The sequence below is a fragment of the Salvia hispanica genome, chromosome 3, assembly GCF_029641045.1.
Source record: "Salvia hispanica isolate PSC_SH4W2 chromosome 3, Shi_PSC_v1, whole genome shotgun sequence".
Taxonomy (NCBI): domain Eukaryota; kingdom Viridiplantae; phylum Streptophyta; class Magnoliopsida; order Lamiales; family Lamiaceae; genus Salvia; species Salvia hispanica.
This window is the reverse complement of record NC_142694.1, coordinates 23,753,921-23,769,781: the sequence shown is the minus strand read 5'-3', so window position 1 is coordinate 23,769,781 and position 15,861 is coordinate 23,753,921. Positions and strand designations below refer to the sequence as shown.

General features: G+C 37.0%; 1 protein-coding gene across 1 annotated transcript; it reads right to left on the bottom strand.

Moving 5' to 3' along the window:
- Positions 1–12,032: 12,032 nt before the first annotated feature.
- On the bottom strand, positions 12,033–15,007 carry LOC125212044 (RNA-binding (RRM/RBD/RNP motifs) family protein). Its single transcript, XM_048112071.2, has 4 exons — positions 14,785–15,007; positions 13,526–13,594; positions 13,323–13,429; positions 12,033–12,298 (listed from the first exon to the last, which is right to left on the bottom strand). Exons 1-4 carry the CDS (start codon positions 14,954–14,956, stop codon positions 12,206–12,208), a joined length of 441 nt encoding a protein of 146 aa, XP_047968028.1. The 5' UTR covers positions 14,957–15,007; the 3' UTR covers positions 12,033–12,205.
- Positions 15,008–15,861: the final 854 nt, after the last annotated feature.

Here is a 15,861-nt window from a genome sequence, read left to right as displayed (position 1 = left end):
AAATATCGAAAACCGCCCCTAGCCTTGGTTGACATTGTCCACACACATCAGTATGAACAAGCTCAAGTATTTCCTTGGCCCTATTACCCTTTGACCTAAAAGGTCTCTTAGTCATCTTGCCTTCCAAACATGATTCGCACTTTGAAAACGGTTCATTCTCAAGACCTTTAATAAGGTCTTGATCAACCATCGCATGAATCCTTCTGTCGTTGGCATGACCAAGTCTAAGGTGCCATAAGTACGTTTCGCTCATTGAAATTGAAGGTTCTTTTCTTTTCTTAAAAACTTTGAATTCTGATTTACGTTGATTAAACTGTGTAGAAGTGATTGTGTACAGATTGTTTTTCATGATACCACGACAGATATAAGAACCATCCTTCTTAATAACGCAATTGTCATTAAAAGAAATCGAATATCCATCAAAAGACAATTTAGAAACTGAAATTAAATTTCTTCTAAAAGAAGGTATCAACAAAACATTCTTCAAAATAAAAAATCTATCACTAGAAAAACGCAAATAAACGTCTCCCACTGCAACAGCCGCCACTTTAGTAGCGTCGCCTAGCTGGACTTCGATCTCACAATCATGTAACCATCTTGTCACTTGCATTAAGTCAGGATCAAAGCATATATGATCAGTTGCTCAGGATCGATCGTCCTTCCCAAAACCTCAATCTGGTTGAGGTGGCTCATCATCTCGAGGACATGTTGCCTCACAGATGTGCCTTCCTTCATAGTCTTCGTCATGATACTCCGAAAGGCTTGAGACTTAGCCGTTCGATTCTGAGTACCAAAAAGATTTGCAAGATTTTGCATAATCTCGGCGGCAGTCGTCATGGCAGAATGCTGATGCTTGAGTATTGAAGACATAGATTTCAACATGTAGCACTTAGCCATCTCATTCGCCTTATGCCACCGTTTATGCGCATTCTGAACTCCCACCGCCGCGTTAGCCGCGGGAGTTGGAGGCTGTGGAGTAGTGAGCACAAACTTGTACTCTTCTGCTGTGAGAACGATATCCAAATTTTGTTTCCATTATATGTAATTTTATTGCACTGCAAACAGAAAAATTAATTATTTGTCATAAACTTATGTAAGGAAATTGAGTAGATTAACCATAAAACTTTTCAAAATCTTAAAACAGCAAAATTAAAATTCTGTACCCTCTAGAGGAGGTTAATACACATTAAAATTTTGACAATTTTACTGGTCACAACACCGACGAATATTCCAGAGACCACAAAATGGCATGGCCGCCTAATGTTGCCTAAGCACAACCATCAGATTTAGCATTACGGAATTTTATTTCTACAACACACTCCCATGACAATGTTCATGTGCTGATAATATTAGGAACCACTTTCTAGTTCATTCTATTTATTATGTGAGAAGTCCGCTCTTATGAACTTACTGTTTCGTATGATTATTGTGCACACAGAGTGGGTGACGATAATATTAGAAATTAACTTCACAAAATTTGGCAGTCCAACCGATGGAGACCATATATAAACTTTAAGTTCATAATTATCGCTTAGATATTTGAGTTATGGTTTTTCATTAATTATCCTTTAGCCTTAAGGCAGATTTAGACTAATTAAATTGTGTTGGTATTTAATTGACTGGATAATTAAATCTTTTATTATTTTCAAGTATCTTAGTTTAGGACTTTGATACGCTCGCATTTTGCACTATTTTAAGGCCATTTTGTTGTCTGTTTTTTATATCAAAGTTGCATTACATGTCCATGATTTGCATATTTTATCTATTTTGGTATTTTGACATGTTTTGTGAGAAAATGTGCATATTTGAGCAAAAAAAGGGAGTTAAAACGCGAAGTAGGAAATCTGGAGAGCTTCAGGTGGCGTCCGGTGACCGCCGCAACACTTTTGGCGACCGCCGGGAAGTGCGTGGCAACCGCCTCAAGGAGTCAGAAGCTTTTTGACTACGCGCGGCGACCGCCGGCCAAGGTACGGCGGCCCGCCACAAAAACTCGGCGCACGACAGCTGTTTTAAAACTCAATTTTCCGTCGATCCTGAAGTACGATCAGGGCGTTCTACACAGCATTCTCTTTGTCTTGAAAATAGCTTCAAGTTGGTACCAAGATCACCTCAATCGGAGTTCTGTGGAGAGAGTTATGGGCGTTTTACCAAAGTCACGCAAAGCTGCCAGCTGCAGTCTAGGCGGAAATTCAATGAAGGAAAGAAGATATTACCTTGTGAAGCCAAATCTCCTACTATGGGGAACGAAAATTACATCTTTCCTAATGCTTGGATGAAACTTATTACCAAATTTAAATCCTTCTCAAGCCTATATATACCCCATAACCTCATTCATAGAATTCAACCCTTCCATAGCCCCCAAAAAGGGGAGCTTTCATAGCTCCTCCTCCAACCCAAATTCTTCATCATCTTTTTGCCAATTACTTCCATAGCATAAATTTGAGAGTTCTTCATTGTGCAAGGGGTTGGAGAAAGAAGCAAGAATATCAAGAACGACAAGGATTCAACCTACGGATTTTATTTGCTTTAGTTTTATGTTCCAATTGTTTTCACTCCAATCTATGTTTTTAGCTTATTCAATTATGTCTAACTAAATTCATAGGATTCTTTGGATGTGTTAGTAACGACTTTGGTTATACAATTCCTTTTTCTATTTAATATCCGTTTTGTTTTTACTTTGTTTCTTCCCTAAGTAGTTTCGATGCTGCATGATTCAGTGACACAATCGTGTATGATTTAATATAGCTTGCTTCATAACTGTGAGAGAGTTCTAGCGAGTTAGATTCACTTAGTAGACGCTACGTTAGCTTCCCTTAAAACGGCACTGTTAATTGAGAGTGAGGACTTTTCAAGGATCTTAGGAGCTTTATGGAGTTACGTGTTAGGATTGACAACCCTAATCTTGTAATCAACGTTGGCAACGCATGAGCATAAGCCAGGTGACTCGTCCTTTCAAAGTATAAACTGTGCTAGGGTATTATAGTTGGAATTTGTATAACCATAACTGTGAAGGCACATCCATGGAATTTTCTTATCTCTCACATTTTATCTTTGTGATTTAATTGCATTTGGTTGTTTGATTGATTTTAATTGTTTTCAGTTTCCAAAGTTTTCATAATTCTCTTGTTTCTCTAGATAGTATTTGACGCTTAGTACATAATAGCCAGTTGCAATTATATTCCCCGTGTTCGATATCCCGGTACTGACCTTTAGTTATACTATTCCTACTCTGTATACTTGCAGGTATTTATAGTGCTAAAAAATAGTGCATCAAATTTTTGGCGCTGTTGCCGGGGAATATTTTTGCTTTAAGATGATATTGTTGACAGGTTGATTATACTAATTTAGAGTGTAATATTATTTAATTTTATTTTTCTTTTGATTTTTTTTAGGTACTTGAGGAGAGCAAGGAGCGCAACAATGGATGCATTTCAATATTGGAGACAGCCGACATGGGCATACACCACCAATGATGAATCCAAGCAAAGGTGCCGTGGACTTGAATTCATAGTACAAGAACTTGAAAGACATAGAGAGGAGAATCTACAACAAGAGAGAGAAATTAGAATGGAAAACACGATGAAGTCCATGGAGAAGAAATGCAAAGAGATGAATGAAGTACTCGAAAATATGAGCAAGAGGATCACTGAGGCGATACTTCCATGTTTTGAAGAAAAATCAATCATTGAAGAAGAAAAGGAGGAACAGCCCCGCACCAATTGGGAGGAACTGTTAGAAATTTGCATCATCGAGGTACAAGAAACTAGGAAGGTGACCAATCAGAGGTTGATTAATTTGGAAAGAAACACTGACCTTTTAGAGCAAGGATTCGCAAGTCTTGTCGCACAAGTGGGGGAATTGGAATACAATGTGGGGAATCTGGCCACTGCTATAGGGAGTAGAGAAAAAGAGAAGAAACCAACTGACCCCTCGCCCGCCGTTGATCAACCTCAGCGGTCTGCTGCACATCTGCACAGCGGTCCGCCGGGAACTTCACAGCCAGCCGAGGCCGATTCGGACACAGATGCAGAGCAGCCGCCAGCAGCCGCTGCACCACTTTGCAGCGGTCCGCCGCCTGAAAGTCACACCCAAGAATCGCAGTTTCCTAGTACTGACACCATGACCATGCCTCCCCATGAAGACGAAGAAGATGAGACGAACAAAACTGTGGTTAATTCTTTCAAACCCTTTATCTCGATAATGTTAATTCCTTTTATTGCTGACAAATTTGATTTTGTTGAAAATTCACAATTAAGTCATGCATGGAGGAAAAGTTGGAGCAAAACCGAAAAATCCAAGTTCAAGCTAAGTGGTTGTCCAAAATATGTGAGGTACAATTTGTGTGGGTTCAATCTTATGTGTCCATTGTCAAATTCTGTGTTTGCAAAATCTTCTGCTGCTATACTTGATAAGCTCCGTAGAGCGTGGGTGAGTTATAAAGTTCCATATTGATTGCTTTCTAGTTTTTTTTAATTTTCTAGTTTAGTTTGTTTTTCTTTCATAGAGCTGAAGTTTTCCTTCATGGAATTAAAGCTAGTAGTTTTTATAAGAAAAATTTTTTAAAAAATATTTGTTTTCGTTTTGTGTGGGTTCAATCTTATGTGTCCATTGTCAAATTCTGTGTTTTCCTCTCGGTCCCGCGTCGCTAGGGCTGGGACGACTAGGGTTAGGGTTTAGGGTTAGGGATCTTCGCGATCTCCGGTGGCTTTGCACCCGATCGTTTCATCGGCGGCCTAGCGTGGCTGAGCAAGAATTCCGTCGCGGTCTCTTCGGCGGCATGGACTAGCCCATGCTCGTTTTTATGTCACCGTCGGATCGCTATGAACGCTTCCACTATTTGGTGTGTTTCGCGAGGCTCTCCGGGATCGGTGGTCACGCTAGCGGCGTGCACGAGCCCACGCTCGTCAGCATGTGACCAGTTGATCGTCTCCCTCACTCCCACTCAATTCGACATCCCTCTTCCGATCGCATGTTGTGCGATTCGTCCCGACACTAGCACCGACGAATCGCACACCTTGTACGATCGAATAATTCAAGTTCTTTGATTCGAAAGTTCTTGAGTTCATCATGCATAACAAATAAACAATAAAACAAGAACATGCTTCGTAATTAAATAACACATGCATACATGAATTTCGCGAAATTTAAATCCAAATAATCAAAGCCAAAGACTGACTCTGATACCAAATGAAGGAACTGGCAGCGGAAGCGCGTTTCGAATTTCATAATTTAATCGAACAAATAAATCATATAATAATCAGATCTATTTAGCAGATTATTTTGACTAAATCTATTAGCGTAATTCTCACATGTATCATGCTCATAACTTGAATTAATCATGCTTTAAGTATATTGAAACCTAAAACATGTTTTTCTACGGAGCAGAAATAATACCTTATTAATTCTCCAAAGAATTGATGATGGCTAGCTACTTCTCCACGTGACGCTTTGAATACTAGACCACAGATCTTCTCTCTAGTTCCCGAACTGTACTCCAATATCAGTGTGGGCTGATCTCACCGGAATACTAGGACTTAAATAAAGAAGACAAAAGAAATCATTCTCCAATTAGGAGAGAATTTCGAACTCCTCAAGGTAGAGAGGGACGAAAATTTTGAGCTGGAATAATTATTGTTTCTGTCTCCTTTATTCTCATATTTATATTAAGTTTCTTTTGGACCCAGACAGGGATCTATGGAAGATTTTGGATATGGGCTCATCCAATTTACTTTTTACTAATTAAATTGAACCCACAATTTAATATAAGATTTAATTGGAATATTACGAGCAGTCACTACAGAAGTAATATTGAACTGTCCCCATCCAAATCCGAAATTATAAGTAATCCGGGTTTCCGTTTTAACTTTCATTTCCCGCGCTTAAGATAAAAATGTCCATTAATTAATTAATGTCTGCTATGGACTTAATTAATTAATTTCTTATTAATTCCAATAGTGGACTTAACATGAAACGCTTATTTATTATTCATAGAGTGATCAAACTCCAACTAGCTAGGTTCCGAATTATAAAACCTTGTTTCGCACTCCTCTTGAGGACATTATCAAACAAGACTCACCTCGCGCACGATTCAATATAATAGCAATCCTAGCACCGCTAGATATTAATCACCACTACCCAATATATCAGGATTATTGGGTTACGAAAAACCCGCACCATTAGATAAGTCAAAGTAATGCATAATCAATACCGTATGCTAAATGCTAACCTACATTGATTAAGACCTCTCCTTTCAGTAGATAGCACAAAGACAAGTCTTGTTGTTAGATCCGTTCAGTGCTTTACCACACCAATGTCATCTTATTTCAGTAAGGCTTAGAAATATGCGGACTGACATTGCAACCTTTCACAATTGATAGCCTAATTCCATCTAGGTCGTGAAATTCTTCTTTTTCTTTGTTTAGGACTGACCGTGTTACCTTAAAATGGACGCCGCCCACAAGCGATCTACTAAAACAAAGACTTAGACTTTGTTAAGTTAACGTATACATTTAAACATGCAATTAACATCCATTAAATGTAAAACATAACAACATTATGATAAAAATAATCTGTTTTATTCATTTGAAAATAAAATAAGAGTTTTACAGTATTCAATCACTCGAAACGTGATTTCTAGTATACAAACTCTAACACCTCTTGCTCCTAACGAGAATTTCGTTCTAATTCACAACTGGAATACCACAATTCTGGCGCCCTCGTTTAAGGGTCGGCGGAAAAACGATAGGGCTGGCGCGGAGGAGTCTCCGTCGGCAACGTTGAGAGTTTAGATCCGTTGATTAATCCGGCGCCCCAGTCTTGGGTCGGCAGTGATCTTCAGAGATAGAGCTGAGCGCGAGAATATATCTCATTGGCAACGATGAATAATTGAGTTTCTTGATACGCACAAGACAACGAAAATAACAATTTCATTCATTCATTCATTTCCCTCATATGCAAATACTCCACATATTTATAATATGTGGGGATACAATAATATCCTTGAAATAGAGTAAATCAAATCTAATAATATCTAAACCAATATGAGAAAGATATGGTGAATCATTATTAACTAAATAGAATAATATCCTATGGATTTTCCCTGAAAATATGTAGATGATGATCGTAACAACTCCCCCACGGTTGAAATCCACATTGTCCTCAAGGTGGGAACCACGAAGCAACGAAGAGTTGAAAGAAGAAGCTTTGGCAAGATATCTCCTCCTGGATCAAACGCCCACCGAACAGTTGGGCGTGTCACTTCACCATCTCCATCAAAAATAATCAAGGTAGGACCAAAGCAGTCATCAAAATTCAGCGCTAAAACGTGAAGCTTGTCAACACGTCCATGAATTCCCAAACACGCCGTGTAATTTCGTAGCAAGATCAACTGTGCATCGATGCCAAGCAATGTCTGTCGATAAATCATACTTGCAACATCACTATCATGAAAATCTCCATTTTCATCCAAGCAATTCTCAGTAACATCTTGGGATGTCACTCGAGCAGCATCGAGAGATGCGACGACCTTCTTCACTTCCTCAATGGGATCAACCTCCTCTTTTTCTTCTAGTAATGTCTCCTCCTCTTCACTAATATCTGCAACATTGGGTGGGTTGTATAGCTGCAAGATTGGGGCAAGTGGGGGCAGGCCATCGTGTAGCAATCCGCCCACCTCTCCACTTACGTCGAGGTTGCACGACGGTGGTGGTGATGGTTGGTGGGATTACATCAACAGTCGGTAGCGAGGTGCTAGATGGATCGTGACAGAGAGAAGGACGCGAGAGACGCTTGGATTCCGTCGTGAGGCGGTGGGTAGCCGAGAGGGATTGGTGGAACATATGCCGACGACTCCCAACATGTAGCTGAATACGATGGCCGGTACCGGGGGGAGGGGGGGTGTGGGCTGATATTCCTCTTGGTCGGTCCCAACAGGTAGAGCGTCTTGGTTGATCATAAGCTGAGTGTCGTCGGGCTGCACAGTGCGTCGGGGAATCCCCAGCAGAGGGTTGGCGCGCAGGTGGCCGAAGCCTCTCAAGTCTCCGGTCGTACGCGTCCATACGCGACTCCAATTTGTCAAAGGCAGTCTATAGATACTCCAACTTCGCCATATTGGAGTCCTGTGGCGTCGAGACCCTTAGCGGAGGCATCACTACACCGTTACTATGGTGACTAGGGTGACTCTCCTTTGACGAAGACAGCTCGGGGTCACGCATACCATAGGGCAGTCCTAGATCGAGTGGGCGCAGCTCCCTGAATCGTTGTCGCCGCACCTGCTTTGGCCTCTCGAGGTGAGAAGGCAACCCTCGGAGATGTGGTGGCTGAGGCTGGTCATAGGTCCAGACTCCCCTCGATCGTCTCTATCTTGGCAGGTCCCACGGTGCCTGTCTCGGCTGCTCCAATCGCTGGTGGTGGGACTGAGATGGTGGGTCCCAGCAGGGTCGGAAGGTGGCCATGAATATGAAAGAAGATGGAAGTGCAAAATAGGGAATACGTATTGCGGCTGAGAATTTTTTTTTTTTTTTTTTTGATATTGATGATTGATTTGGGGGATATGGAAGAACGAAGACAGAGGATGAGCACGGATGAAAGCACCAGTTGTTAGGAGCCTCCTGCTCCTAACGTGAGAATTCCGGTCTAATTCACAACTGGAACACCACAATTCCGGCGCCCTCGTTTAAGGGTCGGCAGACAAACGATAGGGCTGGCGCGGAGGAGTCTCCGTCGGCAGCGTTGAGAGTTTAGATCCGTTGATTAATCCGGCGCCCAAGTCTTAGGTCAGCGGTGATCTTTGGAGATAGAGCTGAGCGCGAGAATCAATCTCGTCGGCAGCGATGAATAATTGAGTTTCTTGATACGCACAAGATATCGAAAATAACAATTTCATTCATTCATTCATTTCCCTCGTATGCAAATGCTCCACATATTTATAATATGTGGAGATACAATAATATCCTATAGAAATAGAGTAAATCAAATCTAATAATATCTAAACCAATATGAGAAAGATATGGTGAATCACTATTAATTAAATAGAATAATATCCTACGGATATTCCCTGATAATATGTAGAGGATGATCGTAACACGATGCTTAGTCATAAAAGAAGAGTGTTATTAATAGCAGTTTCAACAACGATATTTTCATTTTTCAGACACTGTCAACTCTTTTATTGTATGTTTTTAGTTATAGACACTAGACAACCATCGTATATATCTTTAGGGCTCGTTTGGTAGCTATGTCATGTTTCGACTAGACATGATACCGTTATGATAGTAATCATAGTTTCGATTAGTTAATTTACATATATTGGGTGTTTGGTAGATTAAGATAATTGTGAGTTATTTTATTGTAGTGTTTGGTACAATAAGTCACAAGTAAGGATTAAAATTATGATTGTCAAAATTATCCTCGTTAGTTTAAGTTAATTACTAAACTATCATCATTTTGCCCTAATAATTCCTATAAAATCGTTTTGTTTAAAATTAACATCTTTTCAAGCTAAACTCCTTACAAAAATTAGCATCTATCAAAAAACTTATATTTATTTTGGTATTCTATTTTTGTGAGCATTAATAATTTTGGACAAATTTTATGAATACTCAATTATTATTTTGGACAAATTCTATATGAAAATATTTTATCAAGTACCAAATTTTATATGTTCAATTTTTTGAAGTTTAAAGCGTTATGTTTAAAACAAAAGCAATTGCCTTCAAGTATTACGTAATTATAAGTATAATATAATATAATGTAAATAAAGTAATATAATGAGAATATAATACGATTTAATGTAAAGTAATATAACGAGAACATAAAGTAATATAATGAGAATATTATAATATAATATAATGTAAATAAAATAACAAAGTAATATAATTAGAACAACAAATTGACATCAACAAAATTCTTAATATGATTTAATAGGAAAATGACGTCCTTCAATACAACAACTAAGTAAAATTGATGGGTTAGAAATTTAGATGGGTAAAATTGTATTTTGCTAACTTAACTAGGCTTCCATGATAAATAACATAGGATTTTGGGTAGTTACAAATATGACTAAAACATAAGATTTTCAGTGGGCTTTGTGTGGGCCGAAAATAAAACACGGGCTACTATGTTTGGTAACATAACTACCAAACACACAAATAAATCCAGATTAATCTCTTATCTAGGCGAAACATAGCTAACAAACGGCCCCTTAGTTCTCTAATTATTTATAGACACTAGACAACTGATGATGTCCGACGCTAAAAATAACCAACAAATGTCAATAATGGATTGACTCTTAATATAAAAATCTTGGCTTTTTCGCTCGATGCTACACAAGAAAAGTAAACCATTTATCCTAGCCTTGATTCTTTCAATTTTAAAACGATGTAGATGGAGATAATGATACCGACATTGAAGATGACAAAATTGGGAAGAAACGTAGACGCAGAAATTGATGATGATCTGCAACAACCAACCAACTGCAACAGAAATGAAGATCTCATTTGTTTGATTGTTATTAGTTACTTGTACGCGATGGCAGCGGTCGAAGTCGATGTATGCCAGCTGTCGTTTCAGAAATTGATGGGAGAAATCTATGTCTCACTGCAATGGGCTGATTCATTGCACACGTTGTCCATGTTTTAATTCATGGTCCTTGTATTGTATACTTCACCAATTAATTACTACACCATTTTTCTTCAATTCCATTTCATTATAAATTTATAATGTTTCTTTGTTGCCTCTCAAAATTAATTTTCTAGTATTTTCTAGAGCTACCCATTTTTGGAATGTGTGATTGCGTATAACTTATAGGAATGTTAGTCTTAAAAACATAAACTTTGGGTGAGTTTTAATATATCTTTAGAATTTTCCAATATTGAATGTGTAATTTTCCAAACCTGACATTAATGAAAAAATATTTGGCGGATTTTGATCCTACGTGACCAATCGTGAAATTTTTGTGGTTTAGTTCGAATTATATACGAAAACGGCATGCCTAGTTCTTGAATTTGACGTTGAATAGTGTGTGTCTAATATGATCAAATATGTCTTGTATGTATATTTGTTAGAATTGAAGAATGGCCTATTGTGGAAAAATTACATCTAGCGTATGATTTATGACAACTTTTAAAGTTCGTAGTATATACCAGAATTTGAAAAATTACATCTAGTGTATGATTTATGGCCACTTTTAAAGTTTGCAGTAAATACCATGTCTAAAATAAATTGGAGGGAGATCTCCTGCTGTGCCAAATTGATACTACTTTTTATGACCAATATCAATTGATAACACAATCTTTACGCAATTTCCAAAACGTTGATCGGGATTTGTCCGAATTTGATTATGTGATTTAACTCAAAAGTTTTAAAATTTGTGTATTGGATGCAAGTTTGCAACGATTTCAAAATCAATTAACAAAAAAAATTGTACAAATTCATAGTATTATTATATACAAATTCAATTATATTTAGTTTTTGAGGAATATCCCTCCGTGCCATTTTTCTTGTCGAGAGTAAATTTTTTTTTTTATAAACGAACGTCACTGCTTTAAGATTCGAAGTTGAAGTTGCAGTTGCTCTTTACTTTTATGCCTAGTAGGGAAAATGAGAAAGTGATGCCAGACCTTGATTTTGGTATGAAGCAACGTTAAATCCTTCAACAAACTATCACACTCTTGTAGCAAAAGGTGATGCGGTCACCCCAGCCGCCCCCACACCCCGGCCCGACAATTTGTGAGGGAGTTCAATCAGGGTATACAACGGTCCGTTAGAGAGGAGGCCTTCAACCCACTGTCCTGACAGGAGCCCATCTATCAAGGCCTCACACTTGTGTCTGAGAGATGGAAGCTCCCACACGCCAGTAGTGGGATTCGAACCCAGCTCCTTGTAGCAATATCTGCTCCCCCGGAACCTACTGCGCTAAGCCCCTGCGGGCAACAAACTGTCACACTCTTCTAATGGAACAATGTAGAGAATACCAATTTGGTTTTAAACAGAGACATATATTTGAAGGAGAAGATTAAAAAACGCACATAGAATTAGTTGCATCGATCCAGTGTTCCATTGAATGTCTTTACCAATTTCGTATACATAACATGGTTATTTAAAAAATACACAAACGGCATTCGAAACACAAATGAGAGCGAGACTAACTGGATGAATTACACCACCCCTGTTTGCATAAATCAATGGTTCATTGATAGACGATTCTTCACCATTGACGCTGAGGCGCTGCATTGTTCAATGGGGTTAAAGGACTTCTCGGTCTTGCATACTCTACGAATATGACCCAACCTTCCAAAAACTGCAAGCCACAGTATCAACAATCAACAAGCATTTCAACCACACTACAATTGCCAATCAAAATAGCTCTGCATAAATTTTAACAATATCATTATGTTTTAACACATCAGTGAAACATGTACATATTGGAAAACCCAAGTGATAGGATTTAAAACTTCAGTTACTTCTTTTAAAAAGTAAAAATGAAGAATTTGCCTTGAGATCACATATATATACACATAGAATACTCTAACCACCAAAAGAATATCCACAATTACAGTTTCTTTCAGAAAAAAAAGAAGAGAATCACCATTCTAAAATATGACAATCAGGCAAAAACAAATTAGTCATGTAATCGTGAACAAATGCTTTAAACAATTAATTACAATGACATACAACAGTGTGAAATCATATTGTATTGGTGATTCTCTATTTGCGTTTAATTTGAGTGATAGGCATGATTAACAAGGTAATCCAGGTTAGGTAATCATCCAAATTGATGATTATTTTATCACTCCAAAGTTGGGTTGATTGTTTATCATCCCCCTAAAACCTATATATAATAATACTTGACAAATTTAAAACCTAAATATAACTGATAATTTGTCAGGTCCCGAATTGGGGCCATGCAAATTCGGAAAGCAGTCAATTAAAAAATAAGATAATATATTTAGGAAATCTTAGCATATATTTAAGGTCTTGACGAACCTATAACTTAATACTACTAAAATTTCCCTGATTCAATACAGTACTCCATATGTTATCCACTTAAACATTCTAAGAAAATTTAGTAAAATATTAACCTTCATTTACTTGTTTTTGATGAACTTTATCGGCATTAATCTCATCATTATATATTGATCTACTTCTATGAAATGTACATATATACGCAAGTCTTTATGCCTAAAACGCTGTCTGATGATCAAGCTTAAGAATCTCCTTGTAAGAAACTGGCCATAATGCAATTTTGATTTTCGGTGCAAGTAATCCAGTTAGCATTCAATGTTTATTATCGTAAACTAGTCATCTAGAGTTTCTATATTCACCTGTCCATCCATGGCTTTAAGTCCTGATGTAGCATCTTCTATGGTTGCATATTTCACAAAACCAAAACCCTTAGAGAATCCAGATACACGATCAGTAACCACTTTAGCTGCACAAAGAGGTAGAAATCAAGCAATTTCTTTTAAACTTATCCAGAACCTACTACAAATACCTTTGAATGGGAAAGATAAACTGATAAACATACCTTGGACAACTTCACCAAATTTAGCAAATTCTTTATGCAGTGCTTCACTTGTAGTGCGTTTGTTAAGCCCTGGAAATCATACACGAATTTGAATTTAAAAAACTAAAGAATGATGGAGAGGGAAAGTAGAAGAATTTGATGATGATGATGATGATGATGGCGTTATTTAGCTTGATTATAACTAATTTGACTAATGATACTCTGATCAAGAGTTTAATACATTTCAAAGTACATATATGTACAGGTTTAAAAGTTTTTGGTTTTCCATGGGTATACTCACCTTGCCATGCCCTGTGTATATTAAGTATTAACAGCTACGTATACATAGGCTTATTAGGAGTAGTTAGTAGTCTAATAACAAACAAAAAACATTTTTTAGTACTTCTGCCTGCGTTTCCTGAAAATAGAAACCTTTCTATTTCGGCCCACTATCCCACTTTTCCTTTCTATCTCTCTTACTTTACTAATTTGTATTAAAACTCGAGTCGTTTCAAAAATTCCTATGTTTAGGAAATGGAGGGAGTATATGTTTTGAGCCAAGCAAGCATTTTGTAACTTCGATTGGAATATGAGAAAAGATAGAACACTACCAAACTCTGTATGCAGAAAACCTAACATAGATATATTGGTTCCATAAGATCGTTTAATTAAAAATCAAACATCTATATAATTTAACTGAGTGATAAATACAGAAGGAAACCCACGGAGATATGAAGCTAGACAACAAGCATGGCGTGCAAAGCCGGATAGCCTATTTCAAACTCTATTGAACTTCCGTAATGTTTCTTCTGTAAAAGCGAAGCTCACAGGTCACAAAACAGTTGCGTATAACCTCAAATATTGTAAGCATAGTGAAGTTTGGATTGCAGTGGCCATCAGTATCCAAAAGCAAAGGAGATAAATAGCATTAATTGAGCAGTAGCAAAGATGCTGAGCTCAAAGAAAATAGTAATATGCTTCCTATAAATCCATACCTATATAAGTAGGTGTATCAGAAGTCAGAAATAGAATTTCAGGAGACGGCAATATTTAGCATTTCAGTCAGAAATTTTAACTTGATCACCAACATTAAGGCATGGATTAGCACAGCCAGTTGCTGTATTATATAGATTACGCAGGCCCTAAATAATCGTTACCCCTTAAAACATTCAAAAATTGACTATAGCGAAGAAATTGCAACCCAGGATGTATGAATTTCAGAATTTAATTTTTCTATTATGTGTGTGTGGGTGTGTGCGAGCGAGAGAGGAGATGGATACCAGAGACGAAGAGATTGGTAGAGGGTTCGGCGGGAGGAGGCTTCTCGATCTTAGACTCGGGTAGTTTAAAGGGAAATCTGGATAAAGTAGAGTACAAAGCCTTCATTCCTGATCCCATTCCAATTTGAGAATTAGCGAACAGCGCCGCCGTCGCCGCAGCCCTCATCGCCATTTCTGGGTTTAAGCTGGATTAGGGTTTTAGAAATGACGAGAAAGGGGCATCGGGTGAGAAATTAGGTGTATTTATCATTTTTTTTTCTTTAGTATATAAAAAAAATTAAACGAGAACGATGATATTTTTACTTAAATAGGAGTATTTGTTTATTCTTTAAAATCGAATAAATAAGATTTTGTTTAGTCTTAGTAACTGAAATCACATTTACGAAAAAAATATATAAATCATATTTTAATAAACAAAAGGCATGTTTTCTTTTATAAACATGTTAAGTAGAATATTGTGTAAATGAAAAAATCTTAACATCTGCTAGTAATAAAACAGCTTTATTTTCTTTAAAGAAAAATCTCATTTATATTTAAGTAAAATGTTGATTATAAATAACCGATAAAAATATTAAAGTCTTGTTTTTAATCAAAAATAATGTTGAGTAAATTTTATTTATGAACAAAGAATATATTTTGGCATTATCGTCAATCACAAAAAGTATTTGCTCTTAATAACAACTAATGTTAACCCACATGCAATGCACGTCGGAATGTTTTTTCATCATACAATTTTAAATTATTAATTTATTAATTAAATTAAAAAATAATATAACTATATAATATTTAAAAATATAAAAGTATACTATATAATAATAATTCAATAATTATATGCTCCTCAATTCATTTTACACCTAACATAAAATTAAACATAATTTGAGATGGAATCAAGACAAACACAATCATTTGGACAACAATAAAGAGACCATATCAAGGGTTGACACTTTTGAAAAATATGTTTAAAACAATGACATTAATTGGTTGAATTAACATCATTATATTAATGAATAATGATAGCCCTTTTGAATGTTGAAACGTTTATCTTTATTTATTGCACTTGTAAACGTGGCTTGTTGG